The 15089-nt window shown below is 35.8% G+C and overlaps 1 protein-coding gene across 3 annotated transcripts in view; it reads right to left on the bottom strand.

Moving 5' to 3' along the window:
* LOC149241464 (calcium-transporting ATPase 5, plasma membrane-type-like) overlaps positions 1-15089 on the bottom strand; it is a 314590-nt gene that overhangs the window by 220099 nt on the left and 79402 nt on the right. The window contains exon 1 of one of the 3 annotated variants that reach the window (XM_089373975.1): positions 8837-9022. The exons of the other annotated variants lie outside the window; for them this stretch is intronic. Coding sequence (XP_089230101.1) covers positions 8837-9007 — 171 coding nt within the window. The 5' untranslated portion in view covers positions 9008-9022. Of the gene's footprint in view, positions 1-8836; positions 9023-15089 lie in introns of those variants that run through there. 3 annotated transcript variants of the gene reach the window in all.

The following is a 15089-nucleotide window of genomic DNA, read 5'->3' as shown; positions in this document are numbered from 1 at the left end:
AAACCTTGGAGCATCTAGAGGCTTTCTTCTTGTAGGACTTGTCTCTTCAACAATTCACTCAACCAACATCCATGTAATTTATTGTGCTAATTTCAGAATTAGCATAATAGTACAACTCCTTTTCCACCCTTTTAAGAATGACAAAAATTGAATCCTCTTTAATCCCTTTACACAATGTAGGCATCCTTTTTATATAGTAGATGGTATCTTAACATTACCTTCTTCGAAGGTGACTTGCAATTTGCTCCAAGTCCAAAGTGGATCCTATGTGAAATCTACCCATTTTTCCAAATCATTGAGCTCCTTGTGTCCATACATTTGACTCGTGCATATAAGGTCACTCAATTGTCTCATGTGTCAAATGGTTTGCTATCTTTTTTAAATGATGTCCAAGGCACTACTTGCCTTTCCTTGTGTTGCATGTCATGGCAGAAATCCATCCATCCAACCTATAATGTGTAGCTAATTTCCTAGGGACTCTTGCTCGAAAAATAGGGTTTTGCACTTCAAGCTAAGTATTACTATATGGCCATGAACCAAGGAATGCCTATTATGCAAGTCATCATGAAATCTCAATAAGAAATACTAAGTTACAACTCTTATCTTGTTTCCATACTTAGCCAAATTGTTTAGTCATCCAATGCTTAGGTGTGACTTCCTAGAATGCAAGATTTCCTAAAGCATGCTTGTCCAACCTTGAAACTTGCTAATGATCATCCAATTGATGAGTGGATGTACCCCTTACTGACTCTAAGACAATGTCCTTACACCCTCCCCAACATAAATTTGTTGTGGTTCTTGACCACATTTCCATATAAGATAAATTTTGAGGTAAGAAATAGATCTCAAACAAAATTGTGTTATCAATATAAACATTAAAAGAATGAATAGGATTCAAGATGACGATCTCAACCATAAGGATAAATAGTTTATGAGGAAAAGAGAAAAAAACTACCTTGATCATATTTTTGGCTTATCTCCTAATAGGTTTACTCAAATTTGAAGTGTATGCATTTTTTGGATGAAAATAAAATTGTGTCCAATGAGTACACATTCTCCATAGTTTTGATATATCCACAAAGATATAAATTAGGAATAAATGCAAAAAACACCATTCAATCAAATTTCAAGTATAAGCACTTGTTGGATGAAGCACTAAATGCAATATTTAATGAATACCCACTCTACATACTTTTGATAAACTCATAATGAACTTAACTAGAAATATATGACAAAACTTATACGTGCTCTGCATACTTTTGTTATATCAACATGGATATAAACTGAAAATACACAAAATAATGTGTTCATATATTACTAATTTATCTCATTGTGGATTTATCAAAAGTATGTAGAATGGATACTCCTTGGATGCAAAATTTAATTCCACTTCCAAGGGGTGTCTACACTTGAAATTTGAGTAAGAAGATAAGTCAATTTTATAATAAAAGAAATGATTTTTTTTTTTTTTTTCCCTTAAAAAAACTATAATCCTTATTTTAATATTTTGACCATGCATTTATTATTTTCTTCAAAATACTCATTTTAGACCTCAAAATTTCTCTAATGAATAACTCAATAATTTTGCTAAGTCTACTGCATCCACCTATAATGAAATCATTCAACCACTTTACAACACTACTTCCAAAATTATTGTTTAATTGTCAATTTCTCAAATTTACTTTAGCAAAAAAATACCTTTGTCTAAACTTTGTGAAAACTACTTCGTACATGTCCATGTTCCTAGCATCCAACTATTTAATATTACTATAACTTCCTCCTCCTATTACCCAACCTAATCCTCATTTAGGAACATTGTACATATAGAAGTTGAACTCACTATGTAGTTAATTCAATTGTCACAACCCAACAATAAATTGCACTTATTCATATGAAAAATAAACACTCCTCTATGCCCTTCAATGTGCACTATAATCCTATGGAACAAACAAAATATATTGAACTTCTCCTCAAAGTTATCAACCACCTCTGTTTAAGTTTTCCCAGAGACCTTACAAGTGTACCAACTTTCGCTAGGAAAAACAAAAGAAATATAAAAATATAATCGAAGTCTCTATTCCTAAAATTCTACAAAGTGTTAAAAATTGAAGAATCAACTTTATTAATAAACTGGGTAGCTTGCAGGTGAGGAGCTGCACCTAGAGACTGCCTCTGGCAAAACACTCTACATCAATCATCTTACAATCAAATATATATATAGTTTTCACACAAGTAGGGAAGTTAGAACAAATGCCTAAGAAATAGGAACTAATTCCTAATCTAAGGCTCTAGGAACCAACTGTCTCCTAATTTACATATTCTCCATTATCTGCAACACTCCCCCTTAATGGAGAAAGGGGTTCACAATTATTCCTAACATTTCCCTAAACAATTAAAACTTGATTCTACCAAGAAGCTTAGTGAAAATATCAGTAACATTGTCACATGTATTACAATATTCAATATGAATTTATTTTGATGGAACTTTCTCCCTGGAAAAATGAAACTGTGTATCAATGTGCTTTGTGTTTTCATGAAATACTGGATTATTTTCAAGTTTGATAGAGCTATGGTTGTCGCATTTGATAACTGTTGCAACCTTTTGTTCTTCTCTAGCATCATGGAGAAGTCTCCTCAACCAAACTGCTTCACAAGTTGTTACACACATCACTTGATACTCAGCTTTTGCTGAAGACAAGGATATTGTGTTCTGCTTTTTGCTGCTCCATGCAATGACCCTGGACCCAATGTTAAATGCATAGCCTGTTATGGATCGTCTGTCATCTACATTTCCAGCCCAATTGGAGTCTGAAAAACCTATCAATTTAACATCACATGAATCAGTATATTTAATACCATAGTCTAAGGTTCCTTGAAGATACCTTAAGATACCTTTCGCTACAACCCAATGACTCTCAAGAGGCTTTGACATGAATTTTCTCAATACACTGACTGCATAAGCCAAATCTGACCTAGTTGTAGTCAAGTAGATTAGACTCCCAACCCGCTGTCTATATAATTTTGCATCTGCCTCCTTAGAACCATCATCATTTTGAAGTTTGGTATTCTATTGTAAAGGCACTGCTGCAGCTTTGCACTGATCCATTATGAACTTTTTCAGTAAGCCCCTGACACACTTACCTTGTGATAGAAAAGTCTGGCCAAAATCTCTCCAGACTTTTAGACCCAAACAATAGTGTATCTCTCCAAGGTCTTTCATCTCAAAAACTTGTGACATCTTCTCTTTGATTTCTTTAATGAGTTCATTTTCATTTCTTGTAATGATAAGATCATCTACATATAAAGAAATCAAAACAATTCGCCCCTCTTTGTCAAACACAGTATACAGGTTTGGGTCATTCTTGCTTCTTTTATAACTATGCTGTAGGAAAAATGAATCAATTTTGTCATACCATGACCTGAGTGCCTATTTTAGTCCATTCAATTCTTTCTTCAATCTACAAACTAAATGTTTTCCCCCCTGTTTAACAAACCCCTCAGGTTGCACTAAATACACTTCTTCTTTTAATTCACCATTTAAGAATGTAGATTTCACATCTAGCTAGTGTATCATCCAATGATGTTTGGTAGCTAAAGCAATTAACATTCTGATTGTGTTTAATTTAGCTACAGGGGCAAAGGTTTCCTCATAGTTAATACCTTCTTTTTGCGAGTACCCCTTTGCAACCAGCCTAGCTTTATATTTGTTTATACTCCCATCTACTTTAAATTTAGGCTTGTATAACCATTTACAACCTATGGGTTGTTTTCCTTTAGGTAATTCAACTAGATCCCAGGTTTTATTTTTAAGTATTGATTCATATTCCTCTTCCATGGATGCCCTCCATTCACTATATTGACTAGGTTCTTTATAACTAGAGGGTTCAACAACACTTAACATACTAGTTATAAAAACGTTCTCCCTATATCGTTTTGGCAATTGAGTTTGCCTACCTGATCTCTTGAGTGGTGGAGTGGTTTCAAACCTTTTCTGATCATCCCTTGGTGGAATTGGCTTGATAACTACATCTGTACCATCCACTTCCTTTTTCTGTTGTTGTTGTTGCTAATGGTTGCATCATGTTTCATCACTCCCTTCTTCCATCAGCAAAGGCATGTGCCACTCTTCATTGGTACTCTCATGGTTTCCATAATTAACCTACTCATGAAATACTACACCTCTACTTGCAAAGACTTTGAGTAGAGGGATTAAACAATTTATAAGCCTTAAACTCTGTACAATACCCAACAAAGATGCATTTAATGGCCTTTGAATCTAGTTTCTTCTTATCCTCCTTTGGAACCTAAGCAAAAGATTTGGAGCCAAAAAAATCTTAAATGACTTACTGCAGGCTTAAATCCTAGTAAAGCTTCGAAAGGAGTTTTAAAATCAAGACTTTTTGTTGGACTCCTATTCTTCAAATACACTATAGTATTTATTGCTTTAGCCCAAAATCCATTAGACATATTCTTACCTTTTAGCATGCTGCGAGCACACTCCACAAGGGTTCTATTTTTCCTCTCTGCAACCCCGTTCTATTGAGGAGTGTGGGGTACTATAAATTGCTGCAGTATCCCATGGTCTTTACAGTATTTGATGAAACTAGCCTTCTTGTATTCTCCCCCTTGGTCCGAGCGGAGAATCTTGATGAATTTTCCTGTCTGCTTCTCAATCATGCTTCTGAATTCTTTAAAGTATTCAAAGGTATGAATATTTTTTCTGAGAAAATATACCCAAGTGAATCTCGTATAGTCATCAACAAACAATAAGAAATAATAGGCACCTCCCAATGACCTCGTCTGCATTGGCCCACATAAATCAGTGTGCACTAACTCTAGTATATCTCTCTTCTTTCTATCTACATTTACAGGAAACTCATCTCTGTGCATCTTCCCAAGAGCACATGCTTCGCAATCAACATGAACATTCTTTAAAACAGGGAGACCATTGACCATACCTCGTTTCTGAAGTAGCTGTAGGTCATTGAAATTAATATGGCCGAATATTTGATGCCATAAATCTTCTGCAGTCATAGTTGATGATGTCAATGCTTGGTGTGGTGCACTTCTCACATTCAGCTTGTACAGACCTCCCACACAAACACCTGATGCAATTGGCTTCATACGATCTAGCAGATATTTAATAACACAATAAGATTTAAAAAACTCTACCTTAAGATTCTGATCCATTATCATCAAAACAGAGATCAAATTCTTTTTTATTCTGGGTACATACATTACATTTTGAATATGCCTAATATTTCCATTAGGCAAAACAACAAGAACATTACCATATCCTTTGATATGGTACTCTCTATCATCGCTAAGATAAATGTTTTCTCCATTGTTAGTCTCTTTGAAATTTTCAAACCAATCCCTGTTTTCTGTCATGTGGGTGGAAGCTCCTGAGTCCACAAACCAAGTTTCTGCTTCATCGTCCTCAGCAGAAAATGCAAAATCAGATACAAATAGTCTGAGATTTTGATTTTGTTCTTCATCAGCAAAATGACATGCATGCTTCTTGTGTTTATGTTAACCTTCATCAAACTTCTTCCAACAATGCTTAGCTATATGACCAATTTTATCGCAATAAAAGCATTTTGGTCGTGAATCACTTATGTTTGAAGACATACCTTGAGATGGAGGTGGCTTTCTTTGTGGGGTTCCTTCGCTTTTGTGTGTTGCATTTACCTTTCCTCTGAAGGGCTTCTTCTTTGCCATTAGGGCAAGATCTGAGCTCTAGGGTTTCAGGGTCATCCACCTTTCTCCTCCTGCGTTAGGATCCTTGTCAATTCTTCAAACTTGGGGGCTTTTTCTCTCGCATTCAACCCAATGATTAACATTTGATAGTCGTCAGCCATACCATTCATGGTAATCGTGACCAAATCAGTGTCTAATACTATTTCACCAATGTCGCCCATCTTATTCTTAAGCTCCTTGATACGAGAGATGAATGTTGCTACTAGTTCATTCTCCTCCATTTTAATGGAGAGAATCTTGCTCTTTAGAAACAATAGACGATTTATGTTCTTAATCTCGAACAAGTCTTTGAGAGTTGTTGAGATGTCTGCTGCAGATTTACATTCTCGAATATGAGGTATATTGCAATCTTTCACAGACAATTTGAGCATCACCTTTGCCTTATTCTCCCTCTTTTCCCAGTCCTAGATTGTTGTTGTTGTTTCACCTGTAGCTAGGGTCGGATTCAACTCATCACTGGTTGCAATCGCCCCATGCGTTTTCCCCTCCAACATGGTCTGCAACTTAAATTTCCAATTAGAATAATTGGAACCGTCGAGCTTATTTCTCTCGTTCAGATAAGCCTCTGTCATCTGATTGTTCATCTTGATAATAAAAAAATAACCTCCAACAAAAGAAAACCATATCTATCCCAAATCCACAACAAACGATCTCAAGACATCTTCTCAAATGCAAGTTTGATTGCAAAAACCAATATGCCCCAATTCAATTTAATTAAAAAAAAAAAAAAATATAAATTCAATTGAAGAAAAAAACCCCTTTGTTTTAAGAAAAAACAAAACTCCATCCTTTAAAAAAAAAAACCTCTCCCCTTTTTTTTTTTTTTGTAATGTATGCGACCAGAATACTATAATCCCAAAACATTTAAAAAAAAATGTTACAATCTCTCGGCCACACCATTACCATGCACCGAGCTTCCAAACGGCCGAGCCCATGATACAATCCACGTTAAGGCTGTAAGGAATTGTGGTTCCCTCATACAATTTCGCAGAACGACATTGTGGTTCCCTTAGGTACATTTACTGATCTACACCTCCTCTTCTGCTACGCCAAGCGGCTTCCTCACGCTAGTTATCGAGTCGATGCACTTCGAAATTCACTCAACAAATGGAGAAGGCTTTCTTGATTCAGAGAAAGTAGATCAGAAACAACAATGGTCACTTGCCCATAATACCTTGCTCTCGACGTTTGATTGGGTTTTCGGCTCTACTTGTCGGCTCCTCCAACCATGACAGTCCAACCACGCATCCATTGGTTACATGGGCTACTCCACGCTTCCGCTGGGCCTACCTGGAAACAACAACACTCCGTCACTGACAAAAAACCATGTGACAAAAAACCTTAGAGGCAGCATTTCTTGTGGCCCAATCGTTGCTCTGCAATGCCTCTAGCACCGACTGAATGAGACCACTCAACGCCAGCCACGTCGACCCCCTCCCGCCTCCACTATGCTGCCAACAATAGAAAACAATGTTGGTTTCCCAGCAATCCACCCGCAGCTGGCCTTCGCATGACAGTCCCACCGCATGGCTCCGTACTGCTCAGACTCTCAGTGGTCCACCTACGCTTGATTTTGTTTTCACAGGGAAACGCGATTTTCCCTCCTAGATCTGCGATTTGAAAATCGCTGCAAGGAAATGAGGAATCATCACGTTTTTCCTTGTGGAATCCGCGATGATCAACGCTCTTCTTCCTCCAGGAAAAACGATGATGAATGTGAATAAAATTTAAAAAAAATCCATGTTGCTCCGCCTTTTCACCATGCGAGACTTTCTTCACACTAGCCACTAGGGGCCTCTCTTCCATCACGTGGACATTCACTCAGCGATCAAAGCATATTGGCTTTGACTCACTAGCCCTGAAGCTTATACCATGTTAAAAACTAAAGCAATATTTTTATTAATAATGCTTTGACTCACTAGCCCTGGAGCTCTTTGATCACTAGCCCTGAAGCTTATACCATGTTAAAAACTAAAGCAATATTTTTATTAATAAATTTGGTAGCTTACAGGTGAGAAGCTCCACCAAAAAATGCCTCTAACAAAACGCTCTACATCAAGCAATAAAAATATATATAATTTTCACAAAAATAAAAAAGTTAAAACAAGAAACTAAAAAATATGAGCTGATTCTTAACTCTAAAAACCTACTCTCCTAATTTACATATTCTTTATTATCTTCAACACAAAATTCCATAATTAAAAATTATAATCAAAGTCTCCATTCCTAAAATTCTACGAAGTTCCATAATTATTATGGGACTAGGAGGTCTCCACGAACAAGTAAATTTTTTTTTTTTTTTCCTTAAACAAGTCTGGCACATAACACGGAGTTTTTTTTCAATAGTAATGGAGAACCTATGCAAGTGATTCTCGATGTTGTCAGATACTTCGTATAGCAATAAAGTTATTTATAAAATAAAATAATAAAAAGAACAGTTTTCTAATTTCCGCGTGTATCTTGCTCTCTTTATTTGTTGGGTTGACATTTGCTTTCTCTATTTGTCGTATTGATATTGAAAGCATATAATAAAACACATCAGGAAAGTTCCTGGAATCATCGCGCGCCAATAGGCATTCATCGATGCTTCCCATGCCACAAATGAGAACATTAACGCACAGGATTATGTTAAAAAAATGAAAAACAGTCATGAACTCATCTCTGCCTGAGTTTCGATCACTGGATAAGGTATTTACAGTTGTGGCAATATTGATTAAAAATATTTAAATTATAATGTAATAGTATATTTTTAGAATTAGTTATATCAATATTATTTAGCTGATTAATGAGGTTTATTTTCAAGATAAAGGTAAAAAAATTATAAATTATAATGAATAAATAACAAGAATGTATAATAGCTTAGAATTAAGTCGTTAAAAATTAGTTTCATTGATTTCTGAAAATTACTTACTATTTATTCATTATTCATTATGAATTTTTTCACCTTTATCCTAAAAATGAATCATATTAATTTTTTAAAAAATAGACCCAATAATATTAATATAATTAATCCGAAAACAACCTATTTTTTCATATAACTTTGCAGGGAAAAAATTGGGAAGATATATATACTTACCCTCCATCTTTTGAGGATCGTTATTGGTGCTTTCTTGGGCGTCGGGATATTGAAAACATCGTTCTGCATTTCGACTTCGCCATTGCTCTCGTCGAATCGTTCATTATTTTCCCACAGAGGAGAACCTTCTGCAGAAAATCTCCCTGGAATTACAGGACCGCTCGAGCTCATGGCGATGTTTCCGCGGCGCGCAGGGGAGAAGACACTCACACTAACGCAGAGTACCTCAACAGGCCTTCAATTATTTAACACTAAAATCGAACTGGTAATGCAATGAAAGCTCACCAAATTATTTTGTGTTCCCCCTTTTTCAGCACCAATTCAATCCGTATAAACTGTTCAATAAACGGCGACCGCAGGCTAAGCGCAAAATTGTCTCCAAAATTTCCTTGGGCATCAGGACAAGCGAAGCATCTGTGCACAGGACTGTGGATAAATCACGAATTCTTCGCGTGATGGAAAAGTCATTGACCTCGTGGTTATTGCTTCTGCGAAATTTTCGCACCACATATTTTATCAAAAATAGATGACCTATTCGTACTTTAGGGAAAGCATGATTTTTAAATGTTTGGCGTAGTTTCTACGAAGGTTCCTGGAAGATGAGGGCGTGATTATTGATACTTGTTTTTGTTTATCGATGATTTTCCCAGATTTAATTAACAATGTCGCATTGTTCATGCATCGCAATATCGATGAACATCTATGTCTCGCATTCATTCTCAGTGCGTTGACATAATCACCTTCCATTAGCGCCCGCTAATGGAATACGCATCATTATTCATTACACCGATTAGTTGCAGAGCAATCAAATCTTTTATGGTTCTTAGTGGTCGCGTTACAGATCTATCGACTTTTTTTTACGATCTGCACCATACATGTTTTATTTTTATAAAATTGTTGATAATGTCAATTTGAGTTATAAAATGTAACGTAATTGGAATATTTTAATATAAATTATAAATTTATAAATATTAAAATTTAGTTAATTATTAAAAAAATTCTCTTTTAACAGGTCATTCCTCTTTTATTTAAAAGAATTCTCTTTTACTTTATAAAATATAAATAAATAAATTTATATAAAATATAATGTTAATTAGATATTAAATTTCATTTTTCATGAAAAGGTTCACAAAAAAGTTAATTGTTCCCATTACAACATTTCAAAAATCTAATTTACTATAAAATAATTTTAAAATAAACACAATTTCAAAGTTATATAATCGATTTTATAATTAACATGATATAATTTATGAGACAAGTGCTCTATCATGTGATTTACCCCGAAACATTTGTCTCATAATACTTGATATGGATCACAGAAGCCTAAATTCAACAAATGATATAATTTATTATTCATAATCAACATGTGTTGCTGGAGGTTCCAACTTGCCCATTCTGCTCACTGCTCATTCGCCACATGTTATCAACTTCCACTGGTTGTGCTAGTCCTGCTCCCTGAAGGAGAGTCGCTTCCAAATGTTGCTCCAAATGCACATCCTACTCCTGTCATGCAGTGGTCACTCGAACCAGATTGTTTGATAGCCCAAATACCTCCTTCAATATTCCCAATGTAGCGGATTCTAGTTTCAATTCAATATTATCCACTTTGAAGATCAAGTTCTCCATTGCAATGTGCAAACGATCCACTAATTTTTGCAAAACCTCCAATTGGTGCGTGATTAAATTAAAGAGAAGTATGTCTTCCACAACTACCTCTGCTCCTTGTCTCTCCAAGAGGGACGCAGTAAATTCCATGTTGTGAGATGGTTGTCCCTTTTCAGACTCTACATGTCCATAACCCACTTCATTCTCCATTTTGCCTAGATTTCCAAATCTGCCTCTCTTCAACATAATCTTCAATGCCTGGATCCTTCATATATAACGAATTATTCATCGTTTCCTTTCCTTGGTGCCTTCTAGAGTGCATTCAATACCGACGTCATGATCCTAGTTGTCTCTGACATGAAGAGGCATTATCATTACTTCCTCTTTGAGACTCAGCGAAAGTGAAGTTCTCCAAGATTCGCAACTCATTAACACATTTCTTCGTAACATAGGAGATTAATGTAATGGAGAAAAGGTGCCATATGTTTGGATTATTTAATATGTTATCTATTAACTCCGAGCTGGAGGATCCTCTAGTGACATTTAGGTTGAGGAAATGCCGCTAAATATATGCCTTCTGTGTGATCTAAGTGAAAACCACCCTTAATCTCCTAACGCTCCCCGATTCCTAATTAGATTTTGTCCCCGTATCATCAAATTAGGATTTGATATCCCACTGAATATAGGTGTGATTAATTGTGGGATATAATTAATGTGCGGATTTGATTGATCTATGCTAATCATACCCTGTTCCATCAATGCTTCTTGGTTGACAAGGGCATCCACTTCTTTGTTGAGCCGCCCCTTAACGTGGAAACATTCTAATTTCTCAATTTTTTGGAATTGCAAACGTATTCTATGGAGAGTGGAGAGAAGTTCTAGGTTAGACACATTTTAAAAATTATGATTTTTTTGAATCACTATCAAAGAGTCTCCATAAACAATAAAGTGACGAATATTTATAGCAATTGTGACACCTAAGCCTTGTGAGAGAGTTAATGCTTCTGCTGGATTATTAGTTGTTCTGTCAAGCCCCAAGCAAATTTCGTCCCAATTTTTCTATCGAGACAAAAAATGACCCTCCAACTCCCACCTTCCCAAATTAATTTTATAGTTTATTATTAATATTATTTTTCTTATTTATTTACTTTATTTTTTTTTAATATTATTTATTTTATATTATTTTCAAATAATTTTGTAAGTAAATATAATAGATTTTATATTATTTTCAAAATAATTTTGTAAGTAATATGGTTGGTGTAGAATCAAGGTGTGTTAAGTAAGGGGTGATAATGGTTGGTGTGATAAAGGTGCTTTTTATAAAGGGGGGTGATATGGTTGGTGTGAAATAAAGGTGTTTATATGGAGGGAAACCCCTGCGTCACTTTCTCTTTTTAACCATTCAAGTTATAATTTTTTCAACTAACCAAGCAAAACATCGTGTTATTGTATTATGGTGAAGGTTTGTTTTAAGTCTCACTTTAAATAGTAGCAACGCCTTTAATACAAGACTTTAATACAAGACGGTTGCAAGCAATATATCGTGTTATTATATGATATTGAAGATTTGTTCTTAAAAGTGTAGTTTTATAGCGGTTAAGTTTATATTGGTAAATATACTTTGTAAGATGTTATTTATTAATTAGTATATTGTTAACCAAATGCATAATAGAAAAGTGTATTACAATTTTACATATGGCTGTATTTTAGAGTGAAAGTAGAATATTTTATTCAGTGGAATTAATAAATTTGTTGTTATTATTTTATTAGGTGGAATAATTTTTCACAGAAGTTAGCTTATAACACGTTTTTAAGAGACTTGAACTTACATAACTAGTGACATAAAAATGTGGCATATTTTTCGAACTAGGTTCTTTCGACTATAATTTCATATATGGTTTAAACAATAACATTTTTTCCCCTAATTATATATATATATATATATATATATATTAGAATTAATTTGTCATTAGGTTAATAAGAGAATTATTATAAATATTAATTTAAAATGTATTATTACTTTAAAATGAATCACACACAAAGTGAAAATGGTTTGGAAGATTGAAGGCTTTGTTATCAAGGAAATGTGTTGATCGTTCATATTGACTTGTACAATGCCATTTGCAAAGAGATATGCAAGAATAAATTGAGTATCACAAGTGTAGTGAGGAAGGAGCTATTACTTGGGTATGCTTATGAGGATAAATTGGTGATTGACATACACTTCAAAGGAGGATAAACCACATGATGAATGCAAGGAAGGGGTGACATATAATTTCATGCAGTTGTCAATGATTGAGTTTCTATAAGTGGAGAAGTGGAGAAAGGGGGAATAAATGAATAGAAAAGGGTTATGTTCCCCAAGGTTCGTGATATTTAAGAATTTTTGCGTATGCTTGAATGGTTATGAAGAGAAAGGGTTAAGTTCCTAAAGATTCATGATTTTTAAGATTTTTTACAAATGTTTAAATGACTATAGTGGGGCTTCAGACTCTGTGCCCGCCTCTCTCGAGCTTTTAAGTTTGCATTTATGATGGGAGGACGTGGACAGATCCTTGCACGTACAAGTTGTGCATGCAATGTCAAAATTAATGGAGGGTTTATGTTGAGGTTGTGATGGGCGGAAAATTCATTTGTGGCGAGAGTGAAGGAACTTAGATAACATCCTCGACGTCTTGGTTCAAGTCTCCCATAGAGACAATATGCAAGAAGGTTTTGGTGCAATGGGTTGTGAAGGCTTGGGCTAGGTGACAAGGAATATAGTGCGCTCTTCTAATCTGGAGCATGGCTATGCGGGCTATCTATAATGCATGGCATTCTTGGCTGGTGTTATCCTCCACTGCAAAGGTCTTGTTGAGGCTAGTTGTCTGTAAGATTTTTGTGTTTTCTCAGGTTCTTATTATGTCTAAATTGAGTTTATTGTTTAGTTGTTTTGGAGGGTTTGGTCTTAAAAGTCTTGATTTTACTGCTCTTTGTAGGAATTTCCTTCTTGGGTATGGGGTTGATGTCGAGCATGCAATTTTAGTTTGGTGTTGGAGATTGTCTTAAGTACTTTCCTCTCGTAGCCAGGAGGGTATTTCTAGTATTAGCTAATATTTTATGTGAAAGTTGGTTTGTGTAGTTTTATTCATGTAGCAAGGAAAGTATTCGGTGTGGGAACTAGGTTTTTGTCTGGTTTCTAGTGGGAGTCTAGTTCGTCTAGTTAAGGGATGGTGGTTTCCTTGTTCGATGGTCATGGGGGAAGAGTCTTTAGTAGAGGATTGATTTCCTCTTCTCTATCCAATGGGTCCTTGTTTAGGGTTCAATCCGTTGTTTGGGGTTACTGTGATGAGCTTGTTTGTTGGTTTCCTGGTATTGAAGTAGGTGGGCCAAGTTGGTTTGTGTGTCCTTTTGTAGGTAGAGGAAATCCTTTTAGAGATTCTAACTCTTCTCCCTAAGATTTGACCATGTCTCCAAGGCAAATGATGAAGAGTAGGAGAAGGGTGGGTGGTAGAGATGAGCGCATGAAGCAAGGGGTAAAGCTCTTCGCTCATGATTAAGTGGCTACTTATTTCAATGCAGTGCCACCTGAGACGCGATAGGAAATCAATGAGCTAGAGAAGAAAGTAAGAGAAAAAAAAAATTCCCCCTCAAGTTTTGAGTTGGAGGAGGATTTGTCAGTTCGAGTGTCAAACCCTGGGCACACAAGGGTAGAAGAAAACAATACTTAAACTTACTAGTAGCTCTTCATTGGAAAATGAATACCTTACTAGACTTGGTACTGAGGGACAAAAAAGTGGAGAAATATAATATCTTTGCACTCTGTGGAGGATGTAAAGAGGATGTTGAGGAAATTGAGGTTTTGTATGGATAAAATAGATGCTTGGTTGGCTCATGTGGAAAGCTATATAGCTTGCATCTCTGATGGTGATGGATCCTTCAAGATCTAGTGCAAGGGCTCTATCTAATATTTCATCTTGAGAAGAAGATCAATGAGTAAAGGCAGTGGGTGGAAAGTTTGGGGTTCTTTTAATGCTCCTGATGGTGTTCTCTTCGGCTTCTAAGGCAAAAAATTCCAGCTCCACATATTCTGAAAATGGGGAGAATGTTCGACTAGAGGGAGTCCCAAATTTAATGGGGTAGGAGTAATATGGATCAGTCGTTGATTGGGTCACAAGAGGAAGAGAACGGGTCATGGAGGTCTGGTTTAAAAGTGTCGATAGGGGCTTGGAAATGTTAAGGGAGGTTGATTGGATAACCATAATGAGATATGAAGTGGACGGGGAGGATCAGGGCACCGAATGAGAGGTGTGGCAGGGCAGAGGATGAGAGAAACTATTATGTTGGGGGAGATTGATTTGTTGCGGGGAATTGATGTGTTGAGTGTTGCGGGGAGTAGAGTAGACCTGTAAAGTCGCTTGTCTCCTAGTTGCAGAGGGGAAATCCAGTTGTCGAGAGGCCCTGTTGTGTCTTTTAGGGAAATCAGACATAAGGTGGCTAGTCCCATGACAACAAAGGCATATAAATGGGACGACCTAGTAGATGATCCAAAAATGGATACTGAATAAACCTATAAGTCTAAAAGACTTCATATAAGAGGTAAAAGGTGCCAAATGGCACAAATCCTTTGTAAATCAGAGGAAAATTAAAGTCACAAGCTACTCTCAAA

Source organism: Pinus tabuliformis, chromosome 8 (assembly GCF_031772625.1).
Source record: "Pinus tabuliformis cultivar Carrire ecotype Pingquan chromosome 8, CPIR1, whole genome shotgun sequence".
NCBI lineage: Eukaryota > Viridiplantae > Streptophyta > Pinopsida > Pinales > Pinaceae > Pinus > Pinus tabuliformis.
The sequence above is the reverse complement of the archived record's forward strand: the minus strand, read 5'-3'. Positions and strand labels throughout refer to the sequence as shown.